A 15215-nucleotide genomic window follows, 5' to 3' on the forward strand; every position below is an offset into this window, starting at 1 on the left:
ACAAAACGGTGGACACTAATATTAATAGGCTGTGATAATGGAATATCTGATATTTCATGCTGGACATCCATGTCATAAGCACATTTAATATTACAGAATTTACCTGAATTTATCTGTGAATATCGCTGATGTGGCATGTTGGGCCTCACTCTCTTGCTGTGGGAGAAATGTAGGCCTTCCAGTATGACTGGGGGGAGGCTTTGGGTGCGAAGGGCAGCCAAGCAGCAATGGGCCGATCTCCCCTGGGAAATGGGGTGGAATGTTTTGATATGGCTTGTGAGTGTTTAACAGCTACATAAGGGAATGTCATATGTATTCTTTCTGTGTGTTGGCCTGTTCGATTGACCTCAGCCCCTGCCCGTTTTGTCAGAGGAGTGATACCCTATCTCACGGGTGTCAAACTCCAGTCCTGGAGGGCCTGCATCATCTGGTGGTTTAACTCCAGTCCTGGAGGGCCACAGTATCTGCTGGTTTTTTGTGTCTTTCGTTACATTACATTACTGGCATTTTGGCAGACACTCTTATTCAGAGCATCAGTTGATTAGACTAAGCAAGAGACAATCCTCCCCTGGAGCAATGCAGGGTTAAGGGCCTTGCTCGAGGGCCTAACGACTGTGCGGATCTTATTGTGGCTACATCAGGATTAGAACCACCGACCTTGGGTGTCCCAGTCATTTACCTTAACCACTACACTACAGGCCGCCCCAGCATGAGAGATACATTTATTTCGTTGGCTAAAGAGTCCACACACCTTGTTCTCAAGGCCTTAATTGGCTGCTAATTGAAAGGGAACCACAAACACCTGTAGGCACTGCGGCCCTCCAGGACTGGAGTTTGACACCCCTCCCCTATCTGTCCTTTACTGATCTATGATGAAATGTATAAGGTGCTTCTAGTGCTAGGTCTCGGCTGTGAGAGCAGGGGCATGTTCAATCGGAAAATGCTTTCCTACGGTTTTCCCACGATAAGATCCGCACAAATGTTGGGCCCTTGACCCCACACTTCTTCATGTCTAATTAACTTTACACTTTGGATAAAAGCCAAATAACATGTACTGTAATGTTTCCTCCCAACGGTCTGCACCATTTTGCTACAAGCTTTGAGATAGGTTTGCTCCCATTTGATCGGTGTGTCGGGTGTAGCCCGAGTCAGTAATGATGTAGGCCTATGGTTTAAAGCAGGGTGCCCCAAAATGTGCCATGGATGGCCAAGAGTATGCAGGTTTTCATTGCGACTAATCACTACACCAGCTGACTTCACTCATTAACACACCTTCAACCAGAGACGAGGGAACTAATTAGTGAAATCAGCTAGTGTAGTAATTGGCTAGAATGAGAACCTACGTACTCTGTGGCACATGATTGGGCACCCCTGGTTTAAAGCCTGGAAAATGCCTTTTTAGACACCATAGGAACAAACCATACTTGGTCAGTCAGTCCACCCACAGTTTGCAACGGGATGTTTCTGTTTAAATAAACGTGGTGTGGGGTGGCGTGGCGTGGGCTCCATGGTGAAGAAATCAGCGGGGGAGAGTCCGGTCGAGATCTGGGTGCTTGCCAACGTGGCAGTAATTGATGGATGCATTCTATGAGTGACCAAAGGGGTGGGTTTCTGATTGTTGCCAATAATAATTGATGTATCAGGATGTTTCTTCCACGTTCTCTTGGACTGCCTTTGAGGTGCTCTCCCTGTGTGCACATTGATTAATAACGTGTCACTGATTGGACCTACTGTTGCAGTCTCGTCCTTTGCTGTTTGAGAGTCTGTTCCTGTGGTGTTGGTCACCACATCAATTGCAGTAACAGATTTAAATAATTTAATTAGCTATATAAATGTGGCTAGAAAGATATTCGCACGCATGCTGTCAACACAAGCTCTGCGCAGGCGCGGCAACAGTATGAGCAATATTAACACGTTTCCACAATAAATCTGTCCAGAGGAGTCAATTCTCCAGGGCTGTGACTTTATTGCGCATGCGGCTCCAATGGAGCGTTGTCCAATCACTGCTGGCCCGAAGTACACGTGATAATAATCCACGTCCGCGAAGCGCGTCGCAAAAAATATGGGCTCCGGATAGCTGAGGTCTGAGTTGAAGTTGGTGTCATGCTATGTTTCAGTGCATGTTTGTCTTGGGATGGATTTAGAAGATGCTTTTCAAGTTGTGGGAGAATTTGGAATATGCCAGAAACGGATGGTCGCGGTGTTAATTTTACTTCAGGTACGAAGCCTTTTGTTTACCAGAGTTGTAGTTACCTGAAATGCTGGGAAAGGAAAAACGGCTACGTGCCAGAGGCCATAATCACAACGACGTTTCCCCGAGCGTGAATAGCTAACACTGCTGTCTATTTGTTAGACAGTGATTGCCTAAAATCGTAATTTTTGGTATTGGTTTGCAGGAATAACTTATTCATAATTTAGTCTGCTATTCCTCTTGATCGTCACGTTACTGACTGTCAAAAAGCCACTTGTGGTTTGTGTCACATCGCAGATCCCTAATGTTAACGTTATTTATAACTTAACACGGGGATACCGTCGCTTGTAATCTTCCAGCTGCTGTAAAAAAAATTGTAAAGTAATTGATTATGATATTCGTAATTTAGTTACACTCTCAAATTTCAGTTAGATACCTAGTTGGACTGATGAATAGTAATACCATTGGCGTTACTGTACGTAAATTCACCTTGGCTAGCTTGCATCTGTGCCAACGTAATTTAGCTAAGTAGTCTACTCTAATGCATGTACTGAAAACCGCAAATGATCTAACTTTAAGTAAGCATATGGAAGGATATTGTTGGCGCTCATTGTTTATGTATTTATTTGTTTGATGTATTTGTTTGCAGGTTTATATGGCTTTCCAGTCGATGCTTATAGTGCTTGTCGGGGCGGTACCGGATTACCACATTGATAAAAGCGTGCATCCCAGTAGCACCGAGGAGGAACTCTTCAAACACATAAACTTCACCGAAAACCTCAGTTCTATTGTTACAGAGGTAGGGACCTCTAATGTATGCCATAACCAGACGCTTCTCAGTGACCGTATTAATACTCTGGTTCGTTTATCCGCTCTACTAGTACATATTGACGTGCCTGATTACTATTTATGATTTTGCTGATTTAAACTGTATGGAGGAGAAAAGAAACGCATTCTGAATGTGCAAGTAGGAACAGGAGACGTGTGAGACTCTGTAAAACACAGTTTGGGATTTAATTATATAGATGCATATTTAATCGGCAACATGTTTAATCTGCAGTGGTTCCTGGTAAAACAACAGGCTTACAAGGTGAGCTTAGCCGGCTCCCTGTTTTTCGCTGGTGTCCTGCTCGGGAATGTGCTTTTTGGGCCTCTTTCAGACAAAATTGGGAGAAAGCCAGTGTTAATTGCAGGTAAGAATGTTTCAAGACCTTTCACCTTCATGTGAGATCATTGTACCTATGTGGTCCTGCATGAACAAATGGCTTTGGTGGTAAACCTGTCTACATGAGCTGCTTATAGCAACTTTATTTACTAACCAGCCTTATTGATTAAAGAGGGTGGTCTGTGAATTTAAAGTTTTATTTTTTTAATTGAGATGCTCTAATTCCTTTTAAAAATAATAAACTCTCACGTGATGTATATTGGCTGTTTGATTCTCATGAAATGCATCTATTTCAGAAGTGATTGTTTAAATATGAAAATATTTGACAGATCAGGACCATGAATTCAAGCAGTTGTTTATATGCTCATAGACGAGCTGAAATCTAAATTCACGTGTTCCTCAATTTAGTCAATTCTTCATAACAATACGAGCATATCTTAAAGTACATATTCCAAAAAATGTATACAATTTCAATGCTTGTGTATTTTCACGCCAATGTTTTTTTTTTTTCCATCGACTTCCTGGAAAACGGCACGTTTGACATCCCCCCCCCACTCATTTTACGCCGAAAGATCCGTTTCACTTGTGTATACGTGACATTGCGGAAGCTAGTGCTGCTCTTACTTCCGTTCCAGCTTTTCTTTTAGAATACTGCACTAAGATAAACGTTATTTCCCATCCATATTCAATACCACGCGTAAGAACATGAAATGGTTATTTTATATTAATTTACTTTTGGCAAAGTGAGAGATTGAGTCATTTGTTTATAGAATAAAACTATTTCATATCGTGGAATAAAGGAAAACACCAGGGGCATGTTCAATCTGAAAACCTTTTCTACGGTTTCTAACGATATGTTTTCTCCTAATGGTGTGCAACGTTTTGCAACAGGCTTTGAGATATATTTATTCCTTGAAGGTGGGTGTGTTGGGCGTGTAGCCCGAATCATTAATGACGTAGGCCTATACTTTACAGGCTGCAGAACGCTTTCTCAGACATCATCGGAGCAAACCATACTGTCATTCAATCCGCCACCGTGTCTGTTTAAATAAACGTTTTGCTACGTTTTGTCGGGGTTGAGCGTGGCCCAGATTTCTTTTTTCTGGTGTTCAGTATTGTGTACCACTACCAATTAAACATTCAAATATAAAATTAAGTACATACCCTCTTCTCCCACTAGTAAATATACACGTTCAGTGCTTCCCATATGCATGTGTGCTGCAGCCAGGTGCCATCTTGTGTGCCCTAACACCGTGTTTGTGTACGTCTGCCAGGCCTGTTCTTTGAGGTGCTCTTCGGCTACGCCACTGCTTTTGCGCCCAGTTATGAAATGTTTGCTCTCTCTCGCCTCCTGGTGGGGATGATGAACGGTGGCATGGCGCTGGTGTGTTTTGTGCTCAGCCAAGAATACGTGGGAAAGTCCTACTGGGCAATGACAGGTAAGATTATGTCATTTTCAGCGTTTGTGTCAGTCTAGTGAATGGTATGTCCTGCCTGGATAATGTATACACTCAACGAGCACTTTACTAGGAACATTTTTACCTGGTTACACCTACTTATTAATGCAATGATCTAATCAGCCAATTGTGTGGCAGCAGTGCAATGCATACAATGATGTAGATACGGGTCAGGATCTTTCAGTTAATGTTCACATCAACCATCAGAATGAGGAAAAAAAATTGATCTGAGTGACTTTGACTGTGGAATGATTGTTGGTGGCAGACAGGATGGTTTGAGTATTGGAGTATTGGGATCTCCATGCACACTAGTCTCTCGAGTTTGCAAAGAATGGTGCAAAAAAACAACAAAGCAGTGAGCAGTTGTTCTGCAGACAGAAATGCCTTGTTAATGAGAGACATCAGAGGAGTATCGCCAGACTTCTCAAAGCTGACAGGAAGGTGACAGTAATGCAAAAATAACCACACATTGCAACAGTGACGATGCAGAAGAGCATCTGTGAACACACAATGCATCATAACTCTAAGTGGATAGGCTACAGCAGTAGAAGTAAAAAAAAAAAAAAAAAAAATAGGTCTAAGAAATATCTAATTAAGTGCTCACTGTGTGTATGTGTTTGTACATTTTTGGCTGATGTTCATTACAAGGTCATTCTCTTAACTGATCCTTGAAAGCTTAGGAAATGGTCTCCATGGGAACCTTGTGAGCGCCAGAATAGCAGATTCCCAGTGCAGAGCCCAGGCCTGGTGTACTCTCACAGTGGCATATCTTTATGACCAGTTTCCAGACAGCTTCAGACAAATTCTGTCATAAACAGATGAAGCTGAGATGGTTAAGGCTCCATTACACACGCAGATGAGACCCTGCTTGTGTTGCTGAAACTGTATCAATCCGTTTTGTTTCTTGGGATTAAACCTAAATGGATGTTTCCATTTTAAAAAGAGAGTGGAATGTCTGGTAGCGAATTACATTTTTATTTTCTACTTTTGCTATTTTTTTAAATGTTCTTTTTTTGTTTTTATTGTGCAGGAACTTTGACCAATATGATGTTTGCAGTAGGAATCGCACTCTTTGCAGGCCTCGGTTACTATGTGAGGCAGTGGCGCACCCTAGCAACAGCAGCGAACTCGCCTGGTGTGCTGTTTTTCCTTCTTTCATGGTAAGTCTGTGGAAGAGAAGCAATATTTCTTTGACACAACAGAAAATAACAGGCCCACAGGTCACACTCATACCCAAGTGTTGTACCAAGCAGACGTATGATGGTTATTCCATTCATGCCGTATGACAGTGGTGGAAATGGTTGAAATGGAACCGGAAAAAATATTAGGACACCTTTAAATTACTCATTACTTTCAGCATAGTCCTCCTTGCTTAAAATCGGAATCCTTTTAATGTCACTTTGTTTTGGAACCGCCAACCACTGGTTTCAATGTTGAATTGACTCAACCTTTTCCAAATGGACTCCGAAATCACTGGGAAACCAGCATTTCCCTTTCAAACCTGCCTTTGGTTGTGTTTGGTTGTCCTCAGTGCTTTTGGATGTCCTCATTGTGGTTTTGAGTTCCCTCTCAGTGCGTTTGAGTCCGTTAGGGTGCCCTCTCAGTGCGTTAGGGTGCCCTCTCCCTCTCAGTGCGTTAGGGTGCCCTCTCCCTCTCAGTGCGTTAGGGTGCCCTCTCCCTCTCAGTGCGTTAGGGTGCCCTCTCCCTCTCAGTGCGTTAGGGTGCCCTCTCCCTCTCAGTGCGTTAGGGTGCCCTCTCCCTCTCAGTGCGTTAGGGTGCCCTCTCCCTCTCAGTGCGTTAGGGTGCCCTCTCCCTCTCAGTGCGTTAGGGTGCCCTCTCCCTCTCAGTGCGTTAGGGTGCCCTCTCCCTCTCAGTGCGTTAGGGTGCCCTCTCCCTCTCAGTGCGTTAGGGTGCCCTCTCCCTCTCAGTGCGTTAGGGTGCCCTCTCCCTCTCAGTGCGTTAGGGTGCCCTCTCCCTCTCAGTGCGTTAGGGTGCCCTCTCCCTCTCAGTGCGTTAGGGTGCCCTCTCCCTCTCAGTGCGTTAGGGTGCCCTCTCCCTCTCAGTGCGTTAGGGTGCCCTCTCCCTCTCAGTGCGTTAGGGTGCCCTCTCCCTCTCAGTGCGTTAGGGTGCCCTCTCCCTCTCAGTGCGTTAGGGTACCCTCTCCCTCTCAGTGCGTTAGGGTGCCCTGTCCCTCTCAGTGCGTTAGGGTGCCCTGTCCCTCTCAGTGCGTCTGGGTGCCCTGTCCCTCTCAGTGCGTCTGGGTGCCCTCTCCCTCTCAGTGCGTTAGGGTGCCCTCTCCCTCTCAGTGCGTTAGGGTGCCCTCTCCCTCTCAGTGCGTTAGGGTGCCCTCTCCCTCTCAGTGCGTTAGGGTGCCCTCTCCCTCTCAGTGCGTTAGGGTGCCCTCTCCCTCTCAGTGCGTTAGGGTACCCTCTCCCTCTCAGTGCGTTAGGGTGCCCTGTCCCTCTCAGTGCGTCTGGGTGCCCTCTCCCTCTCAGTGCGTCTGGGTGCCCTCTCCCTCTCAGTGCGTCTGGGTGCCCTCTCAGTGCGTTTGGGTGCCCTCTCAGCTCTTTTGGTTCAAACGCGCGTCTCTCCTCTCTGAGGCAGGAACTTTCCGGAGTCTCCCCGCTGGCTGTACTCGCAGGGCCATTCGGAGCAGGCCGAGCAGGTGCTGCTGTACCTGGCCCAGCAGAACGGTCGGGACCGGGTCTACGTGAAGCTGAAGCAGAAGACCGGCTCGGCTCAGTCCAGCAACCCCAGGCCTGGGCTCCTGAACTTGGTCACTCACCCCGCCCTCCGATGGAGGACAGTGATCCTCATGTATGTGTGGTAAGCACAGACCAGACACGCCAGACGGTAGTGGATTTAGTAGTAATTTCTGCTTGCAGGGAGTGAAGCCACTGCTACAGCTCAGACCAGGTAAAGATTCAGTTGGTGCTGGGAAGTTTTACCCAAATTTCCCGCATTGTTACCCTAAACAATGTTACATGTGATGATGGCAACTTAGGGACCATGTAGGTCATCACTGTAAATGAGAATTTGTTCTCAGTTGACCCTCCTGGACCAGTATTATTATTCAGAAGTGTGAGTGCAGAAAGCGGTTTACAAATAATAATGTGTGGACAGGAATTCCACTTCCTAATCAAACCCCACAGTCACTCTGTTAATTTAATCTCAAAACAAAATTTAGTTTGCTGTGTCTTTTTAAAGGGCCATAGTGTTGTGGTTTTAAAATGGCGGCGTGTAGCGCAGTGGTTAAGGTACATGACTGGGACACGTAAGGCCGGTGATTCTAATCCCGGTGTAGCCACAATAAGATCAGCACAGCCGTTGGGCCCTTGAGCAAGGCCCTTAACCCTGCATTGCTCCAGGGGAGGATTGTCTCCTGCTTAGTCTAATCAACTGTATGTCGCTCTGGAAAATGCCATTAATGTAATGTAATGTAATATAAATATAATGTACTTGTTGTTCTGCAGGTATGCCTGTAGTTTGGTGTATTACGGGCTGACGATGAACGCTGGTGGAGGCACAGGAAATCGATACCTCACCGTGGCCATGTACGGGCTGGTGGAGCTTCCTGCTTACCCGCTGTGCATCTACTTCATTAACAAACCCTGGTGCGTCGTTCAGCCCCTGTGTGCCAAACCAGCCTGAGACATACTGTACCAGCTTCTGTCCATCGCCGAATTATGTTTCTGGATTTGTAATATGATATGAATCTTTCCGAATGCACTTCTGGATTATTATTTGTTTTTCCGGTTGAATGTGAACGTAACGTAAATGTTTTAATCCAAAGGAGTTTGAGTGATGATAAAAATATAAAATCGCATTAGTGTGTCAGCCTGTCAGTTGCTCAGAAGAAATACTTATCGCTCTTGAAAACATCTGAGACATTTGTAGCATTCCTGACTTTTCGAGAATTGTCTCGAGTCTGGTTTCATGAGCAGTTTGGTATGGTGTGAGTACAGTAAGACGGCAGATAATCATTGGGTGAGAAAATAAATTCAATTAAATGACTGTTTGAAAGGAGCTCAAGTAAAGTGCGGAAAATTGTGTGTCTGTGTTTGGTTGATTCAGGGCTGGAAGGCGCAAAACCATGGCAACCTTCCTTGGTCTTGCAGGGCTCTCCTGTTTGTTTACAATGCTGATACCAGCCCATACAGGTAGGAGCTTGTCATTTCTGTAAACTGGAGAAATATGAACGGATGTTTTGGAATGTACCAATAATCTGTAATTTCCAATTTCGCTTGGAATCTGTTTTTCACAGAAACTACTTTCTCTTTGCAGGCTCGAGGTTCAACAGCACAACTTTAGCTTTGCTAGGAAAACTGATGGTTAGCGCGGCCTTCAACATCGTGTACGTTTACACGTCCGAGCAGTATCCCACGGTGATTCGGTGAGAAACCCTGCTTCTAATCTTCTAATGCTGAAATGTACATTTTGTGAGATCCGTTTGGTGGAGGTGTGCTTTCCCCTGCCTTCAGGTTGCTCATAATGGTACAAATGTTAAATATTAAATCAAAAGTCCAATGATAAATACATTAACATTTGTGCATGTGAGGAATTCTCTAAAATGCATTTTATCGACTTAATTTTGCTCCTCCAAACTGGTCTCATTAAATAGCAAAGACCTTTTCTGTTAAAATGTCTTTTTATAAACGTCTTAATTTATTTTCTGTATGTGGCTGGACTGACTGCATTTGCATATTATATAATTGTGTTTTTGGGTACAGGAACGCTGGACTTGGAGTCTGTTCGATGGCATGCCGAATTGGAGGAATTCTAGCGCCATTTGTACCTTCTATGGTATGAACTTCTATGAACTGTACACACGTACATATTCGTATAAGTGTATGAGTGTGCAGCTCAATTATTCATGTGTGTACAAGTGTATGAGTCTGTGCACGTCTGCAAAAGTACCGTATTCATACGTGCATGCACAAATGCGAGTGTGTAGTTGTTTGAGGTTAAGAGGCTACACACTGTTGATGCCAGTGGACCTCGGGCCTGTGGGCTGTTGTATAGGGTTTTCTGAAGCGGATGTGGGCTCTGTGTGGGGTTTGTCAAGTGGATGTGGGCTCTGTGGGGTTTGTCAAGTGGATGTGGGCTCTGTGTGGGGTTTGTCAAGTGGATGTGGGCTCTGTGTGGGGTTTGTGAAGTGGATGTGGGCTCTGTGTGGGGTTTGTGAAGCGGATGTGGGCTCTGTGTGGGGTTTGTCAAGTGGATGTGGGCTCTGTGTGGGGTTTGTGAAGCGGATGTGGGCTCTGTGGGGTTTGTGAAGCAGATGTGGGCTCTTTGTGGGGTTTGTGAAGCGGATGTGGGCTCTTTGTGGGGTTTGTGAAGCGGATGTGGGCTCTGTGTGGGGTTTGTGAAGTGGATGTGGGCTCTGTGTGGGGTTTGTGAAGTGGATGTGGGCTCTGTGTGGGGTTTGTCAAGTGGATGTGGGCTCTGTGTGGGGTTTGTCAAGTGGATGTGGGCTCTGTGTGGGGTTTGTCAAGTGGATGTGGGCTCTGTGTGGGGTTTGTGAAGCGGATGTGGGCTCTGTGTGGGGATTCTGAAGTGGCTGTGGGCTCTGTGGGGTTTCTGAAGTGGATGTGGGCTCTGTGTGGGGTTTCTGAAGTGGATGTGGGCTCTGTGGGGTTTGTGAAGCGGATGTGGGCTCTGTGTGGGGTTTGTGAAGCGGATGTGGGCTCTGTGTGGGGTTTGTCAAGTGGATGTGGGCTCTGTGTGGGGTTTGTGAAGTGGATGTGGGCTCTGTGTGGGGTTTGTCAAGTGGATGTGGGCTCTGTGTGGGGTTTGTCAAGTGGATGTGGGCTCTGTGTGGGGTTTGTCAAGTGGATGTGGGCTCTGTGTGGGGTTTGTCAAGTGGATGTGGGCTCTGTGTGGGGTTTGTCAAGTGGATGTGGGCTCTGTGTGGGGTTTGTCAAGTGGATGTGGGCTCTGTGTGGGGTTTGTCAAGTGGATGTGGGCTCTGTGTGGGGTTTGTCAAGTGGATGTGGGCTCTGTGTGGGGTTTGTCAAGTGGATGTGGGCTCTGTGTGGGGTTTGTCAAGTGGATGTGGGCTCTGTGTGGGGTTTGTCAAGTGGATGTGGGCTCTGTGTGGGGTTTGTCAAGTGGATGTGGGCTCTGTGTGGGGTTTGTCAAGTGGATGTGGGCTCTGTGTGGGGTTTGTCAAGTGGATGTGGGCTCTGTGTGGGGTTTGTCAAGTGGATGTGGGCTCTGTGTGGGGTTTGTCAAGTGGATGTGGGCTCTGTGTGGGGTTTGTCAAGTGGATGTGGGCTCTGTGTGGGGTTTGTCAAGTGGATGTGGGCTCTGTGTGGGGTTTGTCAAGTGGATGTGGGCTCTGTGTGGGGTTTGTCAAGTGGATGTGGGCTCTGTGTGGGGTTTGTCAAGTGGATGTGGGCTCTGTGTGGGGTTTGTCAAGTGGATGTGGGCTCTGTGTGGGGTTTGTCAAGTGGATGTGGGCTCTGTGTGGGGTTTGTGAAGCGGCTGTGGGCTCTGTGGGGTTTCTGAAGTGGATGTGGGCTCTGTGTGGGGTTTCTGAAGTGGATGTGGGCTCTGTGGGGTTTGTCAAGTGGATGTGGGCTCTGTGTGGGGTTTGTCAAGTGGATGTGGGCTCTGTGTGGGGTTTGTCAAGTGGATGTGGGCTCTGTGTGGGGTTTGTCAAGTGGATGTGGGCTCTGTGTGGGGTTTGTCAAGTGGATGTGGGCTCTGTGTGGGGTTTGTCAAGTGGATGTGGGCTCTGTGTGGGGTTTGTCAAGTGGATGTGGGCTCTGTGTGGGGTTTGTCAAGTGGATGTGGGCTCTGTGTGGGGTTTGTCAAGTGGATGTGGGCTCTGTGTGGGGTTTGTCAAGTGGATGTGGGCTCTGTGTGGGGATTCTGAAGCGGATGTGGGCTCTGTGTGGGGTTTGTCAAGTGGATGTGGGCTCTGTGTGGGGTTTGTCAAGTGGATGTGGGCTCTGTGTGGGGATTCTGAAGTGGATGTGGGCTCTGTGGGGTTTCTGAAGTGGATGTGGGCTCTGGGGTTTCTGAAGTGGATGTGGGCTCTGTGTGGGGTTTCTGAAGTGGATGTGGGCTCTGTGTGGGGTTTCTGAAGTGGATGTGGGCTCTGTGTGGGGTTTCTGAAGTGGATGTGGGCTCTGTGTGGGGTTTCTGAAGCGGATGTGGGCTCTGTGTGGGGTTTCTGAAGCGGATGTGGGCTCTGTGTGGGGTTTCTGAAGCGGATGTGGGCTCTGTGTGGGGTTTGTGAAGCGGATGTGGGCTCTGTGTGGGGTTTGTGAAGCGGATGTGGGCTCTGTGTGGGGTTTGTGAAGCGGATGTGGGCTCTGTGTGGGGTTTGTGAAGTGGATGTGGGCTCTGTGTGGGGCTCTGTGTGGGGTTTCTGAAGCGGATGTGGGCTCTGTGTGGGGTTTGTGAAGTGGATGTGGGCTCTGTGTGGGGTTTGTGAAGTGGATGTGGGCTCTGTGTGGGGTTTGTGAAGTGCCTGTGGGCTCTGTGTGGGGTTTCTGAAGTGGATGTGGGCTCTGTGTGGGGATTCTGAAGTGGATGTGGGCTCTGTGTGGGGATTCTGAAGTGGATGTGGGCTCTGTGGGGTTTCTGAAGTGGATGTGGGCTCTGTGTGGGGTTTCTGAAGTGGATGTGGGCTCTGTGGGGTTTGTGAAGTGCCTGTGGGCTCTGTGTGGGGATTCTGAAGTGGATGTGGGCTCTGTGTGGGGTTTCTGAAGCGGATGTGGGCTCTGTGGGGTTTCTGAAGTGGATGTGGGCTCTGTTCTCCTGGCTTCATCAGAGAGCGCTGCACCAGTCCATGCCCTTCGTGGTGTTTGGCCTGAGTGGGATCTCCGCTGGGTGCCTGAGTCTGCTGCTCCAGGAAACGCTCAACAGACCAATCGCCGAGACCCTGGAGGAGCTGCACAACCCCGTCTACCATCGTGTGCTGGACAGACAGGTGACTGCACCCCTCTGTACAGAGCCGTGTCGACCCCGTGCAATGGTTACTCTATCACTACCCCTCTGCACAGTGCAATGGTTACTCTATCACTACCCCTCTGCACAGTGCAATGGTTACTCTATCACTACCCCTCTGTACAGTGCAATGGTTACTCTATCACTACCCCTCTGCACAGTGCAATGGTTACTCTATCACTACCCCTCTGCACAGTGCAATGGTTACTCTATCACTACCCCTCTGCACAGTGCAATGGTTACTCTATCACTACCCCTCTGCACAGTGCAATGGTTACTCTGTCAAACAGTTAGAGCAGGGGTGTCAAACTCCAGTCCTGGAGGGCCGCAGTGTCTGCATGTATTCGCGGTTTCCTTGCAATCAGCAGCCAATTAAGGCCTTGAGAACAAGGTGTGTGGACTCCTTAGCCAATGAAAGTGTATCTCTCGTGCTGAAACACCAAAAACCAGCAGACACTGCAGCCCTCCAGGACTGGAGTTTGACACCCCTGGGTTACAGTGTTCAAATATACAAGTCCTCATTACATTTTAATATGTCTAGTAAGTACATTGTTGTGTGTTTTGCAACAGGTTTCCCTGTTTGAAGAGGACGAGGCCAAACAGAAACTTCTGCAGTGACACGGACTTGCTTACGACTAATGTATAAAAGGACTGATCTAAGAAATTGATATAGGGAAAGATACTATAGAGAGGAGTAAGCCATCTAACTGTGGACAGCTTTTTACACGTCTTCTCTCAAACTCTTTACCACAGTGGTCTTCTACGTTCTCGCTGAACACCGAAGGTCTTGATTGGCTGGAAGAATTGGACAATGGTGATGGCACCGGTGGTTGCCGTAGGAACAGTCCTCACATTCCAAAATCTTTGTCCCCATTTATTCCATGTTATGTGGATGTTTCCGACCGTCTTGCCTTTTCAGCCAAGTTAAACGTCTTTGTCTTCATCACGTGCCTTATGCGGATCAAACGACATCAACACCGATGTTTTTACTGCCGAGAAATTCACTTAAATAATCTATTTTGAATAGGATACAATTTCATACTTCGTTTCATACCAAAAGTACCAATCGATGTTACACGGGACCAAACCCTCGACTACTGCCAAAGTGAAGATCCTCTTCCTCCATCTGTAAATCTGTTAAGGGTAAACATGTAATTCAGTCTATTTTTCATGTTACGTTGGGTTTTTTTATTTTTATTTGGTCTGCTGGTCAGAACAAATGCTGCTAATAAAGGTCTGAAAGACATTTCAATCTCCGCCATTTTGAATGGAAAAGGTTCGAGGACCTGGATAAGCTGGTTAACAGTAGAACAGAGCTGAGAGGAAGAGGGAAAGTGTGTCATTTCATTTCGGTGTGTTTGTCCCTGAGAGCATCATCACAGGGTTCTGTCTGTTACACGTGTGTTCATATCCGTTTACTGAAAGCAGTCGTTGCTTTGTTGTGTGCTGTTGAACGTGATGAGGGAACAATAAACTGCTGTCAACGACCTGGCATTGCTGTGGTTTGTTCGTTTTGAAATGGGTTTTATTTTTCTGGCTGGGTGGAGGATGGGGAGGTTTGGTATTGAACAAAATTAACCAATTTTAATGGTCTTTTTTTTCTTGTCCTGTGTACAGTACATTTCTAAATTGTGCTTGAGCATTTTATATGTATTCAGTGACATTATTGATGGAATGATGTGGTAAATGTACATGCTGAACGAGTTGTTTTCTCTCTGGGTCATTTTACATGCCTAGTATTTGTAGTTATTAAAGCGCAAGCGTATGAAAAAATCTCATTCATACTTTTTCCATTAACTAGTTTTATGTGTATAAGAAATAAAACTTCTGTAGATATTCTATGGGCATGTCCTTTAGCAGTAAAAGAAGAAACAGGTAATCACCTCCCTGCAGAGAAGTCACATTTGTTTGGTGAAGTTTTGGGTGCTTGGATGGAGTGCAAATGAGCAAAAACGTTTATACCCTGGATATTTAAACAAGACTTTACTTGGATAAGTTATTAAATGTGCCAGTCTCAGAATGTCTTGGCTTTTCAAGTTGCCGTTGTATTCTACCTGGTCTCTCTCTGTCTTTCTTTCATTTTCCCACTAGAGGGGGCTCAAGCAACAGCTTTTGTCAGGCACGACTTTCTCTCCTTTCAACTGACAAGTGTGACAAATGGGTGGGTCCAATCATTTCTGTGTTTTATAATGCATTGTGTAGACCAGTGTTTCTCAACTCCAGTCCTCAGGGCCCACTTGCCAGAAGGTTGATGTTGCAACCAGGCACTCACACCTGATTTTATGACTGAACAACCAAAAAATGTCCTTGATTTGTTAAATCGGGTGTGTGTGTGTTCCTGGTTTCTGCCACATGATTGGCTGATTTAATATTTGCATTAATGAGCTGGTGTACAGGTCTGCCTAATAAAGTGGTCACTGAGTGTATAATGGGAAAGTACAGG

At 46.5% G+C, this 15215-nt stretch overlaps 1 protein-coding gene across 3 annotated transcripts; it reads left to right on the top strand.

Annotated features, from left to right (window-relative positions):
- Positions 1–1380: 1380 nt before the first annotated feature.
- On the top strand, positions 1381–14259 carry slc22a15 (solute carrier family 22 member 15). Of its 3 annotated transcripts, XM_061227339.1 has the most exons (13): positions 1381–1603; positions 2118–2218; positions 2841–2990; positions 3252–3384; positions 4631–4795; positions 5844–5973; positions 7418–7639; positions 8287–8427; positions 8888–8973; positions 9098–9206; positions 9544–9616; positions 12597–12755; positions 13343–14259. In XM_061227339.1, the coding sequence occupies exons 1-13, from the start codon at positions 1579–1581 to the stop codon at positions 13388–13390; spliced, it is 1542 nt and encodes a 513-aa protein (XP_061083323.1). In that variant the 5' UTR covers positions 1381–1578; the 3' UTR covers positions 13391–14259. The 3 variants fall into 3 exon arrangements, with proteins under 3 accessions (XP_061083323.1, XP_061083324.1, XP_061083325.1); XM_061227340.1 differs by lacking the exon at positions 2118–2218 and having other exon boundaries at positions 1383–1603; XM_061227341.1 differs by lacking the exons at positions 1381–1603; positions 2118–2218 and adding an exon at positions 1665–1798.
- Positions 14260–15215: the final 956 nt, after the last annotated feature.

The sequence above is a fragment of the Conger conger genome, chromosome 18 (assembly GCF_963514075.1).
Source record: "Conger conger chromosome 18, fConCon1.1, whole genome shotgun sequence".
Classification (NCBI taxonomy): Eukaryota; Metazoa; Chordata; class Actinopteri; order Anguilliformes; family Congridae; genus Conger; species Conger conger.